The sequence below is a fragment of the Anomalospiza imberbis genome, chromosome 9, assembly GCF_031753505.1.
Source record: "Anomalospiza imberbis isolate Cuckoo-Finch-1a 21T00152 chromosome 9, ASM3175350v1, whole genome shotgun sequence".
Lineage (NCBI taxonomy): Eukaryota > Metazoa > Chordata > Aves > Passeriformes > Viduidae > Anomalospiza > Anomalospiza imberbis.
In genome coordinates this window covers 1,007,935-1,027,647 of record NC_089689.1, presented here as the reverse complement: position 1 = coordinate 1,027,647, position 19,713 = coordinate 1,007,935, and the positions used below count along the sequence as shown (strand labels likewise).

Sequence of the window (19,713 nt, the reverse complement as noted above, 5' to 3'; positions counted from 1 at the left end):
GGTCATTGGTGCAATGTTGGCAGTGCTGGAATGATCACTGAAATTGTAATGAGTAAAGATGACACCTTTAAATGCCCGTAAATCAATTTACTGAGTGTGACAGCAAATAAATAATGCAGATGTCTGCCAGATGGACATGCAGTGAAATTTATAGAACTTGGATGTGAATAGCTAATAATTTTGTTTCAGAATTTTATGAAGAATGTTTATGCTTGTTGATCATTAACATGTTTTAAAGGTGATTTATTTGGCATAAGAAGCTAAGGTTCTTGGTAGCAAGTAAATGGGAGCAAACAAATTGTCTGACTTTGCATATATAATGTATGGTCAATTCCATGCCCATAAAAGATTCAAGGGAGCTTTAGCTCTCCAAGCAGCAGGGATTGGGTGGGATGGGGTAGGGTGTGCAGACACAGCGTAATCTGCTTTCTGGACTGTTGATTTATCAGGAAAGGACACCGGTGTGAAGTATCTGTATTGCTTCCTTCAGTCAGGTGGGATCCATAATTTCTTATTGGGTCATTTGAGGGATAACTGATCAAGATGTAAGGTAGGTTGTCAGTGAACCCTAAATCTTGTGGCAGTTTCCATTTAAAACATCTGTCCCAGATGGCTGTTACAGATGGGTGACACAACAGGTTTATTCTCTGTGAGCAGCAGCCCGTGGTTTGAATTCATGCAAAGCACTAAAGAGCTGCTGTTCTTTGCAGAACAAGTGCATTCAGATTGGATTAGGAGCTGATAGTCTTGGAATTCTCAGAAATGTTGAATGTGCATTTAACAGTTACTTTTTCATGAAAGTTGAGTCTTCACTTGGTGTCATGGGCTCGTGCTCTTGCATGAAGTGCCCTGTATCTGCTGAAGTTCTTCTCTGCAAAGACAAACCAGCGATTTCAGTGCATCCAGGGGACAGCACCACCTCCTGGAGTGTGTGTGGGTGCAGAGCTGCCAAAGTAAGGTCTGTCAGCTAACACAAGCTATTTGTCTGGCTGCTGAATAGTCACTGTGCTATTGCATTATCTCCAGAAATGGATCTCAGGCTGTTCACCCCCTTGGATGAAAATGGCATATCTGTGGCAGGGCAGTTTTGCTGCTGTGTCCCAGGCTATATTTGGTGTCCTTGTGTTGGCTGCTTGGGACTTCCTGGAATGTTCCTGGTGGTGACAGGCGCTGCAGGCAGGTGCTGAATGAGAATAAACAGCTAAAGCCCTCTGATAAGCTTGACACCGTGTCACGTTATTGATTTGACACAGACCTGTGCTAGTATTTCTGTAATCAACCCTGTTGTGGTCTTGTATGGTGAGGTGAAGGATATGTAACCTTATTTGAATTTCAAAGAGCCTGTTAGGGAGCCATCTGATGTTTTATAATGTCCTTCCATCTGTTGTACAAGGAGCAGTTCAAGCAACATATTTCTCAGAGCGTAGATACCAATGGGAAAAAATGACATTCATCCTATAGACTGTGTTGCTGCTGGGCGGAAGATTTAAGTCAGGAAATAAAGGCTTGTATTGCATGTAAATTCCAGAAGAAAGGTGTGGTGTTGAGTGAAAAAAATGTCCTTGAGCTTCAAGGACAAGCTGCCTTCATTGGTAGGAATTGTCAGAGATTCATGATCTTCTGTGGTGCTCTGGCAACTAATTCTGTTTGGTCTGGCCCTCGGCTGTTTTTGTGTTTATTGGTACATTCCCTTGGTAAAAGCCGTAGTTCTGTCCTCGAATGGGATCAGTATTTTGTGTAGTAGCTCCTGGTCTAATTAAGGGCAGCTTTGCTTATTTGTAAAGTAAAATCGTGTTTTACTTTCCTGGAAAAAAAAGAATACTTGAAATTTCTCAAATGGCTCCTGCATGAAAAATAATATAGCATAAGAGTAGTTGCACTGGGGCTTGTGAGTGTTTGTGAAAACAGGGGGTTTATGCTCCTGCATCAAAAATAATATATAAGAGTGCATAAGAGTAGTTGCACTGGGGCTTGTGAGTGTTTGTGAAAACAGGGGTTTTTCCTGTTTTGGTTTTCTTTTTGTGCCTGTTCTGTCTAAAATCCCTCCTTGGCCAGTCCTGGTGTCTCAGAAATCGTCATGGAGTTTCATTTTACTAGGAGCTGTGCCAGGGTCTGTGTGAGCTTTTCTCAGAAAGAACCAGTTTTAGAGGTGGGCAGAGACTGTGTTGCTGCAAATGAGGTTTTAAAGGTGAAGAACAATTTTCCCCAAAGGAGCACAAAGATCTGTGACAGTTCTTGGAGCAGTAGCTCAGCCAAACCTTGGAGCATCTAAACACAATGAGATTTTAGACTTACTCCACACACTACTGGAATTAACTTAGTTTGAATCAGTAGTGACTTCTGACCATTTCCCAGATCTGCTTCCAGGGCTTCAGATAGACCCTTGAATTGATCCCTTTGGATTTTGGCATTGTTAAATTTTTAGAACAACAACTAAACTGCTAGGTTCTGTAGCAAGAACATTTTTAAAATTTTCTTTTACAGCTTTTTAAAGCTATGGGTTTTGCTAGTCCAATGCATCAAAATTTTTACCTGTTTCTAAGCAAGTTTATTTTTCCTTGATGATTGGTGATGGCCGCATGTTAAATAAGTTCTTCAATGAAATTAAGCTTTAGAGCTGCTGACCTTTGATACATTTTGAGGTTCACCAAAGAATTGTATGTTAGGCCCATGTAAACACATGTTTTGAAAAGGTCAATTATGACAAGTTTTTTGAATTTACATAATTACGCTCACCACGACGCTTGGAATAAAAATAGCAAATGCTATGTCCTTTTAAAGTATTTTCCTCTCTTCCTGTCTTTAACTTGCTTTTACTAAGCTGTTCCAACATTATTCATTGAAGAACATAGGGAATGTGGACTGTGTTGGGAGCTGAGGCAGGACTCTGGGAAGGGATAGGATGGAGAGTGAAGAACCTTTTTGCTCTGGCCCTTGTCCAGTGAAGTCAGGAGCTGGGAGAGGCACATGGACAAGAAGCCTGAATTGGAATTTTGGAAGCAGGGTAGCTCTGATGTGAAAGAATTCAGATGATGGGGGTGAAAAGAAACTGAGTGAGGCATAAGGGGCTGAATATAAACAGGAAGACCAAGATCGGAGAGGAAAATGAGGACAGGGAGCTGGGAATGGGGAAGATCTGTCTAAAGACTTGGATCGGTGTCTTGCTCCTTGTGAGAGTCTGAGAAGTCACCCTCGTGCAGGAAATGTCATCCCCCTCCCGTGAAGGTCCAAGTGTTCAACCTCCTGATGCTGCAGGAGGAGTTTTCAAAAGTGTCTTTCTAAAAACATCACAGTTTTCAGCGATCTGAATGGAGCACAATTGTGGAGTGCAAGGTATGTTTGTTAGGAGCCGTGGTGTCATTCAGAGGGCAGGGTGCCTTGGTTGTGGATCACAGCTGTGCTGAAGAAAGTGGGTGATGAAGGTAAAGAAGGGTGGGAGAGCCACTGGGAGAGGAAGGAAGCCTTAGCAGCTGGGGCAGTTGTCCTTTGTCCTGGAGTGCTGCCAGACTTCTGTGTCTTTGGATTCTCAAGTTAAATAAACTTTCCATGGAGGGCTGTGCAGAGGGTTGCAAGTTGTTGAGCTGTGCTGGGTAGATGTATCCATGAAGTGCTTTATAGTAACTTCTAAATTTCTTGAAAATCGTGTCTTGGAAGTCTCAGTTAAGGCATCCAAAAGCAATGGAAGCATTTTACTTACATCTCCTTGTTTTCATTTCCCATTTGTGGCCTGGCAGCAATACTATTATCTTGTTTCACGTGGGTCATTAGTGAAGATAACTTGTTTATCTTCAAGATAAAAATTCTGCCTTTAGAATGGGATTTGAATGATGTGTGACAAATAAGGCTATGGTTTCCCTCTGAAGAACAAACAGGATAATATGCCATTTGAAAGGAAAGGAATAACATGTGGAGTGAGCACCAGCCAGTCTGTGCCCTTGGTGAGACAGATTATGAAGGGAAACATTTTGGTTGCATAATGCTAGACCTTATACACATAGGAGGGTCAAATTAGTGTTGTTCAGGCAGCTTGAATTCTGGCACTTTTTAACTTCCAGTGCTGCAGTTTCCAACTTTAGCTTTTATCCTGCTGGGCTGTGCATTAGAGGTGTAAAACACGCTTCCTGCCACGTGCTCTGAACAGCACTGCCAGTGAAAGGCAATGCTTTTTTTCCCCCCTGTTAAATGACTTAATGTTTTGTATTGCTCTTCCAACAACAGTTACTTTAGACATTTTACATGCATGGTAGTCAGGCTGGTGAGAAATAACATGGGAGCTGGCATTAATATTGCAGAGGAGAGCAGATCTGATGATGTACTGCATTATATATGGGGCTCCAGCACCTAAATGCAGGAGGCCTGGAGGCTCACACAGGAAAGCTTGAGGGAGCTGAATGATCCAGAGTGCTGGAATTGTGATGTTCAAAGGATGGGTTTAATAGGAAGGTCACCTGCAGGCTAAAATGAAATATACCCTTGGTGCTGCTCCATGATGATCAGGGTCAGGTGTGTAGGCAACCCTTTTCTGAGCTGACCTTCTGACCCTACCAGAGACTTCTGGACTGCTGCTTTTCCTTTGGTGTCCTGCCATCACTCAGATGGATGGTGGAGCAAGAACGGGCTTTAAACCTCCCTGGGTTCTGTTGGTTGAAAGGTTCATTCTCTCTCTAGCTGTCTCTGGTGTTTTGGTGGTGTAATGTCAGGAGCAGAGTGGCTGCTGTGGTGCTGTGCTGGGATGGGTGGAGTTCCAGAGCCCCAGGGAGGAGAAGTTCTCTTGGAAATCCACATTTGCATATGTGTGAAGATGCTCAACACAATCCATTTAAGTGTTGTGTCTTCTTAGTGGGACTGCCTCGATCACCTTTAAAATTCTAGATAGTTATTGCTCGTTGCTTTTCTGTGAGAAAGCTCTGTTGGTTTGAAGCTTGGTACACTGAAGGTTGTTTGGATTGGAAAAAGCTCTGGTGGATTTTGTTCCTCCTGCCTGCGTGCCTGGGAACCCCTCCCCACCCCTCCTGGTGCAGCAGTGGGTGCTGTATTACAGAAGAGGTGATTTGGTGGTTGTTATGTATTTCCTGTAAAATAGGAGAGTGGCTACTGAGAAAACAATTTAAAGAGAAATCCAAAGAATGCTGGGCAATTCAGGTATAGTTTTTCTTCCTCACATTTCATTGCAAGGCAAGAGTAAGTGCTAAGAAAGCAAAGGAGCTGTCAGTGACAGCATGTGCTGCCCACCCTGTGCTATGTGGCAGGAACAAAGAATATTATTCCTGCCTTTTTTAATGATTCACTTTACAGGAGGAGAGGGTAGGCTGCCATGTCATTTTCCTTCCGAAATGCTGTAGGCAAATGGTTTTCAGTTTGTTTCCTGACATTTTGCACATAAAACATGGTTTGCTGTAGATGTTATTAAAACCTCTTGGAAACAGTGGATCCAGGTACTCATTTGCAAAAATGAGGTAGAACAGATTCAACCCTTGTCATCTGTGTAAATTCAGGAAGAATTACAGAGGTCAAATGGCTTCAAAGCTGCTTTTAGACAGCGTCTGCTTGCAGCCAAGTTCCTGATCCTTCTTAAGAAAGGAAAATGTTGGAAATTTCCTTCTTAAGAAAGGAAAATCTTGGAAATCTCTGCCCTACTGTGCACTGTGGAAGCAAGAGCAGTCAAACTGTGTGTGATAATGTATACTGGGAGTTTCTAAGGCAGCCTGAAGTTGATTTCAGAAGGGAAGGCTGAAAAAATGTTTAATATAAATGACTTGCCTTTCAATACTTTGTGTAGTCTCCTCTTGGGGCAGGCAGTGGGCCAGTTGTCTTTGGTGAGGAATTCTCTCCTAACTTCCCTGTTCTTCCCTGTGGTGCTGCTGCTGGAGGTTTTACTTGCCCTCCAGAAGCAGGGGGGCTTGGCTTCCAGATCCTCTCTGGAAAATGGACAAGCACTATCCAGAGCCATGGAGTAGGGGGAAGTCAGTGTGGAAGTTCAGGCTTGACAGGAGAAAGGAGAGTTAATTGAGGGAGAGTGGAGAGGCTAGAAATGTATGAATGACTCTTCCTCATGCTGTAGGAAGAAAGAAGCCTCTGCAGGAGCTAAACTGCTCTGAATCTCAAAAGGTGAATATGATCAAAACAATTCTCCTTCCCTGCAACTGGCTGTGGCATCAGATGGTTTCTGCACCTCTGATGCCTGCTGTTCCCAGCTGGTTCAGTTCCACCTGCTCTGGGACAGGCACTTTCCACCTCTGCAGTCCCTCAGATCCTGCTGCTGGTTCTCTTTCAAAGCAATGTGGAGTGTCCATTCCCAGGAGGAGGCAGGGACATGTCATTAAGGAGCTTTGAGAAAGGCAGGTAGGCACAGAGAATGTGCCTGTGTTTGTGTATCACTGAAGGAAAATCCTGACATCCTTACGGCCAAATTGGTTACAGGGGGTTGCATAAGGGAGCACTGGGAAAATGTTTGGGCCACTGAGCTCAAATTGGTGTCTGGCCATTAGTGGTGTCCCTCTGGGGTCAGCTGGTGGTCCAGTACCCTTTACCAATAGCTGGGGGCTCAGGTGGGCAGAGGGCTGCCCAGGAGTCAGCAGTGTGCCCAGGCAGCAAAGGCTGACTGCATCCTGGGCACTGTCAGCTGGAATGCTGGGAGGGCAAGGGCAGGAATCCTGCCCCTCTGCCACATCCCTGATGGGGCAAGGGCAGGAATCCTGCCCCTCTGCCACATTCCTGAGAGGACAAGGGCAGGAATCCTGCCCCTCTGCCACATCCCTGGTGGGGCAAGGGCAGGAATCCTGCTCCTCTGCCACATTCCTGGGGAGGACAAGGGCAGGAATCCTGCCCCTCTGCCACATTCCTGGGGAGACAAAGGCAGGAATCCTGCCCCTCTGCCACATTCCTGGGGAGACAAGGGCAGGAATCCTGCCCCTCTGCCACATCCCTGGGAGGACAAGGGCAGGAATCCTGCCCCTCTGCCACATCTCTGATGGGGCAAGGGCAGGAATCCTGCCCCTCTGCCACATCCCTGGTGGGGCAAGGGCAGGAATCCTGCCCCTCTGCCACATCCCTGGGGGGACAAGGGCAGGAATCCTGCCCCTCTGCCACATCCCTGGTGGGACAAGGGCAGGAATCCTGCTCCTCTGCCACATCCCTGGTGGGACAAGGGCGGGAATCCTGCTCTTCTGCCACATCCCTGGTGGGACAAGGGCAGGAATCCTGCTCCTCTGCCACATCCCTGGTGGGACAAGGGCAGGAATCCTGCCCCTCTGCCACATCCCTGGGGGGACAAGGGCAGGAATCCTGCCCCTCTGCCACATCTCTCTTGGGGCAAGGGCAGGAATCCTGCCCCTCTGCCACATTCCTGGTGGGGCAAGGACAGGAGTCCTGCCACATCCCTGGTGGGACAAGGGCAGGAGTCCTGCCCCTCTGCCTCATCCCTGGGGGGACAAGGGCAGGAGTCCTGCCCCTCTTCCCAGTCCCTGCCAGCCTGAGTGCTCAGTGTCCCTGTCCCAGCACAAGGACCAGGAGCAAATCCAGTAAGACCACTGAGGTGGTCAGAGCTGGAGCATGGACCAAGCCCTTCTCAGAGGAGCACTGGGACAGGAGAAGAGGCAGCAGGCACAAGTTGGAACATGAGAAATTCTGGCCAGGTTAAACAGGAAAAAATTTCCATGAATTGATCAAACTCTGGAAGCAGATCCTGGAGAAGGGGTGACATCTGTGATGTTGGTGTTCAGGATTTGCTGGGTGAGCACCTTGTTTTGAGCAGGAGATTGGATTAGAGACCTCCAGAGGTTCCTTCCCTCCTCTGTGGTTCAGCAGTGTTGGCATGAAGCCAGCTCCTTCTGCTCGCAGGCACTAGATTGTCATCAGCCATGAATCATTTAGTTGTTGAACTTTTTACCCAATTTTACTTTCCCAGTGCCCCTTCTTGGGAAGGATGCTCTGGGTTTTTTTTTTTTTTTATTGCTCCAGACAGGTTTAGTGCTAAAATATTTCTTCAGATATTTTTTTAAGCAAGGTGGCCTCTGGCTGCAGTTAGTGTCCAGTTGGAGGGAACTGGCAGCATTATATAGCAACACTAAAGCAAATCATTCTACCTCATAGCATTATTACCTTGATCTGAAAATTTCCCCAGGCTGCAATTTGTCACTAATATTGCTTTCAGCTAAACTTATCCATACCAAAAAAAAAAGGAGTTAATAGAGCTGCAGTTCTGTAGTTGCCATCACCGTTTTTTTGGGGATGAGTTATTGCTTAGAGCATTTTACTGACCAAGCTTATAGAGTTCTTGGACCTTGAAAAATGATGCAATGGTTTGTCACAGACTCCATAAATTGTTGGACTATGTAGCAGCAATATGTTAAACTCCTCCACCACAAGAAAGGAAGGTGTCTCTGAAACACATGAAACACAGAATATACACACTGCACTGATGTGAACACATGGTTGTGATTGCCAGCAGCAGAACTGATGGAATGATACCGAGCTTCACTGCTGCTTTTGTGCTTTTGCTTGTTTTATGCCACACTTAACATCATTTGAATGCTGTGACAGTGACGGTGATATACTATAATGTAATTCCACCTGAGACAATGCAGCTGGAATTAATAAGCTGGAGAGACAAGGCTGAAGTATTTTGTCATCAGTTGGCATTCAATTTTTTTTTTCTTTTCCTGGTGGAAGTGCTAGCAAACCCAGTGTGAGGAGCAAGTGTCCAGCTCAGGGGATGCTTTGGGTCAGCACAGGGAGGACAGGCAGGCACTGTGGTCCCACAGTGCTCCAGCAGAGGTTGGAGCAGCATCATACCTGATGATGAAGCTGAAGGTGGAGCTGCCACTGACCAGCTGAAGCTGGTGTGGTGAGAGGAGTGTCTTGTATCCACATCCACACCCCCTGGTCGTGCTGTGCTGCCTCTTAACTTTCTGGCAGAGGAGACTCAGAGTGAGAGTGCCTTACTTGCTGATAGCTTTTGGTGATGGAGTCAGAAAGGGTCTTGTTGGTGCAGCCTAGGGGATCTTATCTGGGGTATTGGACCCTGAAGGACCAAATTAAATATTAGGAAAAAAAAGTTTGGGTGAGGAGCTTTAAAACTCCTGACTCATCTCTTGAATTGTGCCTTGAAGCTAACAGTAGTCACTAGAAAGTGCAGAGCTGCTTGAGGAGTCTACCCTGTTGTTGTTTTCATTCCGAAGAGAAAAGAGTTATCAGCTTCTGACAGAAAAGAAGCTTCCCACTCTTCTTTTGTGCCAAAGTACAGCTATTGATGAAGGCTGATCCTGAAGTGCCCCAGAATTATGATGATCTTGTGATTCCTAACTGAGGCCTTGTGTTGTCCTGCATCCACCTCTGAATCAAAAATACACATAACCCATCCAGAAAGTCAAGCAGGACAGGAGCACTGCGCTCTCCAGCCTCACTGCTCATTAAAGAAGCAGACCACAGTTAAATTCATGTATTGCAATGGCTTTGGCCACAGCTGAACTGTTGCTGGAAAGCTGAACTGAACTGTGCTGCTTTTCTGGATGTGAGAATGCAGCTCAGATTGTGAGGAGACTGGTGGAGCTGTTTTTATAGCCTTGTAAAATTAAACTTTGTGTGCAATTGGCCCATAATGTTAACTCAGCTCTTCTGGCAGGTATTTTTGTTTTTTTTTTAATAGCCAAGGAAATAGAGTTATAAAATCAGCTGTTACTCATGTTTTGCAAGAGATCTTGGATTTGTGGTTCTTTTTAAAGTTTGTTGCTTAATTTAAAGGAGTGTGAAAGAGACTAGAAAGATAAATTAATTGGCATGAGGAACTATAGCAGACTTTATATTAGTAGTTTCTCTAGTCAGTAACACATTTAAAAATGTGTGAAAATACCTGCATGCACAAATAGTCTATGATGGCTTGTCAAAGAGCTAGGCTGGTAGAAACTGTACTCTTATCAAGTGGCAATCTTAGACTAATCCACATATTGAATACATTTTTAAATTAATTGTCTGTGGCCTGTTAAAAATACTGGGAAATGGGCAAGTATATGGGGGGGAGGAAAGGAAAAAATGAGTATGGATAATGCTTTGTTCTGTGTACAGAAACAGTCTGAATAAAAGCAGAAGAATAATGGTCTTTTTTTGACATCAGCTGCATGGGGGTTTTGGTTGGCAGTACAATAATAACAGCTGTCAGGCAGTACTGTGATACAATTTGATGCTTTTCTTTGAAATCCTCTAGCTGAGATTTCTCTAAAGTAAATTGTGATTTTTTGTATCTACTGGATATGCTTTAACTGAGCTAAAGGTACTTGGTACTGCCTGAAAATTTGGCTCTTCAGGGATGCCAAATTAGGCACCCAAAATAATTGGTACCTTTAGGGGAAGAAAATATGTACCTTTTTCCTTCTTACATTATTGATGTTGACTGTTGAAGTATAAAACTTCAAGCTTCTTTTTCCTGGTATTTTTTCCATGTTTTAATATGTTTCCATGGGGAAGATGCCAAGTGGTCCCTTCATTGACCCATTCCTCTGCAAATGAATGTCATCAATACATCCCAGTTCACTGCCTATCAATGTGAACGCTGTAATACAATTTTTGTCTGCCAAATGCCTCATTCTGTTTGTTTTAAATATCATTTTCTCTCAGTTGCATTTTAAACAGCTGTTTTCTGAATCCCTCCACAAATAGCAGTTACATTTTATCATGATGGTCTTTGTAATTTAAGTTTTTAACTAGTGGTTTGATTTTCTGCTCTCTGAGATAGCTCAATTGGAGTTTGAGCTGTGGTGGCATAAAACTGGTGTTGGTGGGCGGAAAGGTCACATATTTTGGTTTAGGTGTTGGAGATTTTGCACTTATCCAGGCATCTGGCACCCAAAACCGCTGTGTTTTGTATTATATGTATTGTGCCTTTTGCAAAAGATTGAAGTCCTGCTTCTCATCGGCTTCTGTCCTCCAAGAGCCTTTCAGATCTACTGCCTCATGATGGTTGGGCTGCAGTGCTCCTCCTGCTCTGTCTTGGCTTTCAAAGGTATTTCACAGGCAGAGAAATTAGAGAAGGTCTTTATTTGCCTTGTGCCTAGAGGCTGCTTTTTGTTCTGAAGGTTTGTGCTCTTCAGCTGCTTGTATTTCACACTACTCTAGCATGACTTTCTAGTTTTCAGGACTATTTGTTTTTGTTTTAGTCTTCAAGGGATATGTGGCAATGTCTTAAACCAGCTTTGCTTCTGGAAAAATCACAATGTGGAGTGAAACTTGGAGCAGAGTGTGCCCACCTACAGTGTTGTTGGTTTGTCCCAGCCTGAGATGGTTGTGATACTGAGATTTTCTCAGTTTCTTGTGGTGAGGGGGGGTCTTAAAATTTAGCCATGCCAAAGTTCAATTTGGGTTGTGTATGCCATTTTAAACCAAATTTAAACCTGAAAACCTGCTTGCTGAGAGGCTCTCATTTGTCAAGGTTTGCAGGTTTTTTCAGTTAAGGGAGTTTTGTATTGATAGAGGAGAAGATGTGTTGAATTCTTTTTGTTTCATCTGATGCTTGGTTAGGTCTCTAAAGCCTTAATCCCAGTTATGGTTTACTTCTGGTACCATAAATGGTATAACTTTCATGAATGTTTACCCCTTTTCTTTGCATTTTTTTTGGAATGGACTTCTCCACTTACCTTCTCTCCTGTGCTTGTGAGATATTCAGAACTAGAATTCAGATTACCCAAATGCACACTGAATAAAGCCATTCCCTATTAAACAGTTATCGAATAGTCTAGGTAGTTTCCCCATATGAGCTTTCCTGCTAAGCCAACCCTGTCTTAAGCCTTGAGTAATTCTCCAGAGATGCTGGCATTTGGGTGAGGTTTGCAGGGCTCAGGAGTCCAGTGCAAGTTTTCTGTCTGCAGACATATATGAACAGTGATGAATTAGCAGTGTTTTGTCTCTGAGCCAAGAAACAGAATTTATTGCTGAAAGACCATTTTTTTGTCTGTCTAACAATAAAATGATTTTCTGAACATTTAGGCAGAGCAATTTTTGATTAAAAATATTTTTGCCAGTGCTGTGGATGTTGAATTATGAGCTGTGGGTATCGGAGATTAAATACTTGTTGCGTGGAGCTCTCTGTAACTGAGCCTGTGAAAAGGGTGCATTATGCTGCAAATTTATTAAATATTGATTTCCATAACAGTCTACAGGCACTAATGATTTTTCTAATATGCTGGTAAATAATATGAAAGAGATTAATATCTCTACAGAAAAAGTAATTGCAAGTATCTTCAAACAACATGCAAATTCCACTTGGGGATGCTGAGGAAGATTCAACTTCGGCCCCTTGTTGAGTGTTACAGGATGGGCAGGGTTGGAAAGGACCACTGGAGGCCACCTAGTCCGACCTCCCTGCTCAAGGAGGGAGCACGTTACTCAGGGCTGTGTCCAGATGACTTTTGAATATTTTCAGGGAAGTGTCCAAAAGCACCTTGATCATCTTGTCACCTCGGACTTCTGCCGCTGAAGCCCCCACTGTTTCCTGAGGTCTGTGATCTGCGCTGGGGGCTGGATGTTTGGTTTTGGAGGTCACAGCCATGTGCTGGAGGAAGCAAGGCATACTCTTCACAGAGTTAGCATCCTTCTGCAGCACACTGGGGTTTCCTGGCAGCCTGCTCTGAGGCAGCTCAGCTGGGCACAGTTCACCCTCTGTAGCAAAGCTGCTGCTTGCACCAGGGGTGGTTTCTTTAAAACGGCTTAAAGAAGTTGTTCCTGCAAAGCGTTTGCTCTCGGCATTCATTATGGAATTGCCTCTCCACAGAGATTAGCAATTTGAATTTGTCGTTACTTTTTCAGCCAGTGTAAATATTTTAGAGCAAAAACTTCCTCCAGAAGAATGAAGGAAATGGATTTGGATGTCTTAATTTTGTGTAGAGGGAAACACAATTTTCAGGCATTATCCTTAAGCATCACTTAGATACCCACGTGAGGCACTTTTTTGACTTGCTGCTTCACTTTTTTTCATGAAACAAAATTGATACTCTTCTACAGACTTCAGTCTTTAAATTTCATTAGGAGGTGTGACATCGGGCCCTTAGTTGACTGAAAATGGGCTGGCAGCTTTAGTTACAGCTTGGGAATTTGTTTTGAGTGGTTTGTGTAGCATCAGAGGGGGACTGCTCGTGGCATGTGTGTGAACTCCTGTTGGTAGTAAATGAACAAGAAGTAGTGCTGTGTTTGGGGGGGAATGCAGAGGTAGAATTTGGGCTTTGGTTTCTGAAATACCAGCTCTGTGATGTGTGATCAAAGAAAATGTGCATTGTGGCCTCAAAGTACAAAAAGCAGAGTTTGTTAAAGAGCACAAAGTGCTCGTGAGAAGCTCATGAAAAGGATGAGGCTGGGGGAAGGGGGCTGCCTGACAGAATTGTTCATTCCTAAGTGTAGGCATGTCTGAGTGAAACCTGGCACCTCTGGGGCATAAGGACTCTGTGACCAAATTCAAGGCACACGGACATACAATCCATTGTCCCTTCCCTACCTTGAACATTTATTTGTTTTTATGATTTTTGCTAGGGTATCTCAAGGATATTTGTAGTACATTATTTTTTTATTGCGTTCTGCTTTATTCTCCATGCTGCAATAACATCAAAGCCTTGCAAGGCCTGTAAAGAAAGGATGTTAGAGGATATTGGCATTCAGGAGCGGTGCCTAAAGTCCCTCAGGGTGGAAACTCAAATGTTGGCTATTGCAGACCTGCCTGAGGCTGCCATGGTATATTCCAGCTCTGCTGGAAACTGTCCTCCAAGGATAGCTGGAGTCATCCTGTTACTGATTTATGAATAAAGCAATCCAGCACAGCACACAATTGCTGCCCTGCTTTTTCTGAGGGTGTTAATACCAGTGAAAGGTGAGGATGCTCTAAGTGGGTGAGTCAGATGAATGCTTTCACACAAGCTGCTCGAGTTTTATAGTTAATGTAACTAATGAAACAGTTAAAAAAAAAAAAGAAAGGCAACAAGAGCACCCAAATACAAAAGATCCCAAAGGGTTTGAGATTAGGAGGCTGCTCAGGAAGCTTTGATTGTTGTTAAGGTCGGTTAAGTGCAGCAGATCCTGTAGAGGTTTGGTGAAGTTTCAGAACCATATCTTTTCAGTTGTGCTGTGAAAGCAAGTGGCACATGGTGCTTCTACCATTCTGGTGACAATAAAGATGATGACTGTGTTTTTATTAAGATCACTCTTTTTTTGAAGGCTCAGAATGAAAAACTCCCCATCCCAACCTTCAGCCCTCTTTAGCTGTAATAAGACGTATTCGTGCTGCAATCACACACAGCTCATGACCACATTACAGAGCTACTTTAAAGTCAAGTAACTTCACCGTTGCCTGAATATTTAATCAACTTTTTGGCTGGGTTTTCTTGCACTCCTCAGATTCCATAATGTAAGCCATTTGTACTGTAGATGTACCTATGGAAAAAAAAAGGAGAAAAGAAAAAAGGAGACAGAAAGCCATTCTTCCACCTTTTATATCCCAGCTGAGCTTGAAACCAGCAGAATCATTAAGTGTAATGCCAAGTGTCTGGTGTGTGAGCAAATGTATAATAATTGTATTTTGGATCCAGCAGTGTTTTAGAGCAAACTGCGTACAATTTCCAGCAGTTACCCTTGCAAAGTGGATTCCTTTCCTTGGTTCTTTTATCTTCAAGCAATATCTGCATAATAAAATTGCAAAGTCAACTCATGCTTTGCACTTACTTAAATTATGTTATGTACTAAGTAACTAAATGAAACAAAGGTAGAAGAAGATAGTTTTCTGTATAAAATGTAATCCATAAAAATGGATTTAGCTGGTGCTGGTCTGGTCTTTATCATTCTCCTCAAGGCCCTACACTCTTTGTGGTCATCTTAAGAAGTTGCCTTTGGTGTCAGATTGGTGTCAGAATTGTTAATTTCAAAGGTATGGTCAGAACCAAAATTGTTAAAGCTGGTGAGCTCTGATTTATAGCAAATTTGTTCACCTTATCCTTCTTTATAAGTGCTTTTTTTTACTAATATATAAATATTTAATCTTGGAATGTCTCCTTCACCATATATGTGTGTACATACATGTTTATTATGCATATATTTGTGAAAAAATTATAATTTGTGTACCTATAATGCAGCGTTTCTCCTTTGAGTGCTCTCAGGCAAAGGGAGGGATTCCTCATACAGCAGATGATACAGTTTATGAAATACATAACATTTTAGAGGGAGTTTTTCCATGCTGTTTCAGAGTGAAGGAATGGACAGGGAAAAATATTTTTTGAGAAAGAGCTTGTTTTGGTGGTCAAGAAACATAGAAGATTTGAAGCTGGTCATTCACTAAGCATGTGTATCACAACTGTGTCTCTTTATTCCCTCAAAACAACAGGAAACTCACATTTATGTGTGGAAAAGCTGATGAAGTTGGCACATTTGGGGTGAGGGATAACCCAGTGCTACTGGGATAAGTGTTTTACTTCACCTTTCCCCATCTGTTTTTAAAATGTTCTTGTAAAGCCACCCATTGTTGTCCCATGTACCACTCACACCCTTTTTATTCTTCAGTCTAAGCACACATTTCATGTAGTTCTCAAGTGGCCAAAGTTACCTGATGTCCTTTCCTTTGTCTCCTCTCCTGCAGCTGTTACAGCTCCTGGAGTCTGAGACCACGCGGCTGGAAGCCTTTCTGGAATGGAAGCAACTGGAACCAGTTTACTGGCAGTGGATGGTAACAAATCAAACTGATTTTGAGCGGTGCATCTTTCTTGACTTTTACATAGCTGGCTACTCCCAAAGGCCCTGAAGTCCCACAAAATTAAATGTTGCAAACCTTCTGTTCAACAGCACTTTTAAAAAAGGAAAAAAAAGTCTCGGTAAAGTAAGGAATGTTTTCATAGTTCTCTTTTATTCCTGTTTTCTTCAATAGGACTCACACAGCTAAGTTGAGGAATTGCAGAATTTCATATAGTTAACACAAATGAAAAGGTCTGATCTTCATATTTTTTAATGGTTTTTAAACATAGCAGTTGCACATTTTTGTAAAATTAAATGGCTTTTCAGAAGAGGGCCTCTAAGCTTTATTGCAGTCTTGAGAACAACTAAATTTGCAGGCAGCTGATATTGAAAACAACTTCATTTTTCCCCAGCCAAATAGTGTGTTGACATTGCTGATTTCCCCTTGAACTGTGTTGAATGATCATAAGAAAATCAATAACCTTTTCTCTGTGCATCTTAGGATTTCTCGAGTGAGTGCAAACGATGCCATCCATCTCACTTCTCTCTATGACTTTTGCCCATTCAGTGTTGCTGAAATAATTCTTCAGCACACCACATTAGCTCTATGAGCTTACAGAATTTTGAGAATCAGTTGAGCTGACTGCTAATTGCCCATGTGCCTTTTTCTACACTAGAAGCAAGGCAATGGGCAGTGTGAAATTGCCTCACCTGTCTTGAAGGGTACTTCCAATTTCCATTAGTTCTCTTATGGTTTTTGCTTTACATGTTTACCATCTTAGGGTTTTTTGGAAAGCATCAACATTAGCACAGGCCTGGCTCCCAACAGATAAAATATAACTACAATTATTTCTGTGTATCTGCCAACACATTTGCTTTGACATGTTGAAGAGTGTTAGCCTGCTTTCTGAAGTTAAGTTCAAAATAAATACTTGAAAATTGACCAGCAACATCTTTCTAAGCTATTCAGTGTGCTGGATGGTGAATTTGCCTTTTTCTTTTGTTTTGCTGATGATGGTGGTTGATCTTGGGTGCAGTAGGGTGTATGGGGATGAGATGAAAAGACAGAGAAGGCAGTATTTTTCTCTTTCTACCAAATTTGCTGATCTGATTGATGATCTGATGGATGGGGTGGTTCTTACACAGCTGCTGCCAGCTCTGCCTGCTGGTGGTGGGCCAGAACACAACGGAGCATGACATCACTGCAGGAACTGGAATGACTGCAGTAATCACAGAATATCCTCAGCTGGAAGGGATCCACAAGGACCACTGAGTCCAACTCCTGGCCCTGCACAAGACAGCCCAAAAATCCCACCACGTGCCTGAGAACATTGTCTGACTGTTAATGTTGCTTTACAGTTCTGTTGTGTCGGAACCCAGAATGTCCCTTGGACACTCTTGGATGTTCCGGGCCCAGGTCAGAAGCATCTGAGACCCTGGAATGCAGCCACAGACCCCTGTGGCTTTGAACCTGATCCATGGAACAATTTACCAACCTTGCAGGAAGAACAAGAAATCACACAAGTTCAGATATTATAGTAGAAGTAGTCACAAAGTGAGAGGAAGAGTTTTTGAGTGCTGTACAGGGGGGTTTTAGGCTTTGTACAGAGGGGTCTGAGTTTTGTACATGGGGGTCAGAAGTTCTAAGATGGAGGGACTTGGGCATGCCCTGTCCTCTTTCCTTCTCCTTCCTAACCTCCATGTTCTTGGTGATGTTGGCACTCACAGATAGGTTTAGAGTAGAAAGTCACTGTTCAATACAGGTGATGGGCATTGGGGAAAAACCATAAACATCTAATATGTAATATAAGATATAAAAGAGGGCACCAGCCCCCCGGGAGGGCAGTGTGCCTTGCCTGACTGCTGAACGGACCGCAGCAGCTCAGGGAGAAATCTTTCAGATAACACACAATAAACTACCTTGAGACCAGACGACTGAAGACCACTGAGTCTTTCTTTGGAAGCTCGGGTTGGAGGAGAGACTTTTCCACCTTTCTGGGCCACCCCAACCAGGGGGTGAGGCCCGACAACAACAGACCCCGCACTGTTGTTTAATCAATTTCAAAATAAGGCATAAAGAGGAGAACCCCCAAACCCCAAAAAGCCAAAGCCCTTTGCTTTACTTCCTTGCACTTTGTTATCCTGTCCATGTCCCTGCCATGTCTGTGTTCTCATGAGCTGGGCCATGGGGCAGCAGGAGCTGCTGCCCTCACTGCTGCTTTGTGCCAATTCCCAGCACCAGTGTTTGCAGTGTTTCCCTGCAGAAAGGAGCTTTTGCAGGGTGTCCTATGCCATTCTTAGCTGTCTTATGAAGCTTTTTCTTGCATGAATCTAAAAATCTTTTGCTCTGAATTAAGCCAGAGTTTTTAACCTACCTTCTGAGAAAAGAGAGAAAGAGGAGAAAAAATAAAATCCATCCTCTTTATAGCAATGTTTTATATAAGTGAAGGCTGTTAGCATGTCACTGCCTTCCCAGTCCCTGTTTCTAGGCTAAGCTAAAGTTTTGATGTCTTTATGTGTCCTAGTAGGCCATTCATTTGAGCTTTTGATGTTTGTTGCTGCTCTCATCTGGGACTTTCCCTCCCGTTTGTCTGTGTTTAACTTCGAGTGCCTCACCTGTATGTCAGCATTACAGTCAGCACTCTTCTGTCACTGGCACTTGTGTTTACACTTTGTGACACGGTGCTTGACTTCAGCAGTGTGACATTGGTGACTTCTGGCTCTCTGAGTCTCCTCCAGCAGTGTTGCTGCTGTGCCAGTAATTATGCACTTGGTTTTTCCTTGCTCATGTATAGACCACGCTGCTCAACTGCTGAATTTCCTGCCAGTGTTTCTAAATTGCTTCTTCAGTTGCTAAAGATAATTTTGGATGCAAATTATGTCCTTAAAAGAGATTATGACCTCTTCTATTGAATGTCTTCTTGATAACAGTATGGAAATAAATATTAATATTCTATGAGTGAGGCCTATGTCCTTTAGTTATGCTGTGCTATTCAGGCTTGAAAAATGTGTGTTTCTGCACAGTCTGTGCACCAGAGTGTAAAGATGGGCTCTGAATGTTTTGTTTAAATGCTTTTGGTTTTGGGTTGGTTTTTTTTTTCTCTTGAGTATTTGAAATAGCACTTGCTACCTTGGAAGGCAATTGCACAATTAATTATCAAACCAGCTAGATGGTCATGGTCAAGCAGAGCTGTCAGCTCCTGACCAGGCTGAATCAGGGATCCCAAGTTTCTTAACTTGTGGAGTTTTCCATGGGCACAAGTGACCCCGTGGGTGTTAGAGCAAGTGGGGCTCTCCTGAGCAGTGTAGGCACGTACCTCCCTGGTCATCACTTTGTTACCAAAAGCCCTAGAAGTGCATCCAAGCTCAGAATTTGAGAGGAAGGGCATATCTAGAGCTGCTGCAGTGCTGTTCACCTCCATCTCAGGAGTGTTACTTTATGCTTTAGTGCGGTGGAAAGTAGCTGACTGTGCAGTGCTTTCTAAAATAAGCTAGGTTAGCAACATAAGTTTTCTGTTAACTTGGAAATATGTTATAGTGAACTGAGGGGGTTCTCTCCTAAAATAACTCTGAAATTGTGGAGCAACTTTATATTGAGATGGCAGCAGTGAATTCCTAGCTATGAATTACCAGGAGGATGGGGGGAACCATTTTAGTTCCTGCTGAAAAGTTAACTTTTATTGTTTGTTGTTTAGGAAACTGTGTTGGATAATATGGCTGAAGAGGGAGATATGTGTGAGTCCCAGGATGTTCATGTGGAGAAAAGAAGGCTGCCAGAGGTGACCTCCTGCTGCCCCTGGGCTGACAAGCTGACTGGGCAAATGGACAGATTATCCAGAGACCTGATGGCTCTCCAGGAGCAGCTGCATCAGCTCGTGGCTCAGCGAAAGGCTGCGTGGTGGCAGAAGGTAAGGCCTTGGGTGCTGTTCATGACCACTGGAGGTTTTTAGGATCCTGCATTTTTCAGTTCTCTGTCCATGGCCTGTCCTAGGGCAGGTCGCTGTGCTGCTCCATGCCACC

The 19,713-nt window shown here is 43.5% G+C and overlaps 1 protein-coding gene across 4 annotated transcripts in view; it reads left to right on the top strand.

The window, feature by feature from the left end:
• Positions 1 to 19,713, top strand: part of TEDC1 (tubulin epsilon and delta complex 1) — a 69,604-nt gene that overhangs the window by 28,590 nt on the left and 21,301 nt on the right. For all 4 annotated transcript variants that reach the window (XM_068199210.1, XM_068199209.1, XM_068199208.1 and 1 more), the window contains 2 exons: positions 15,602 to 15,688; positions 19,389 to 19,601. In XM_068199210.1, the coding sequence (XP_068055311.1) occupies positions 15,602 to 15,688; positions 19,389 to 19,601 (300 nt within the window). The remainder of the gene's footprint in view (positions 1 to 15,601; positions 15,689 to 19,388; positions 19,602 to 19,713) is intronic.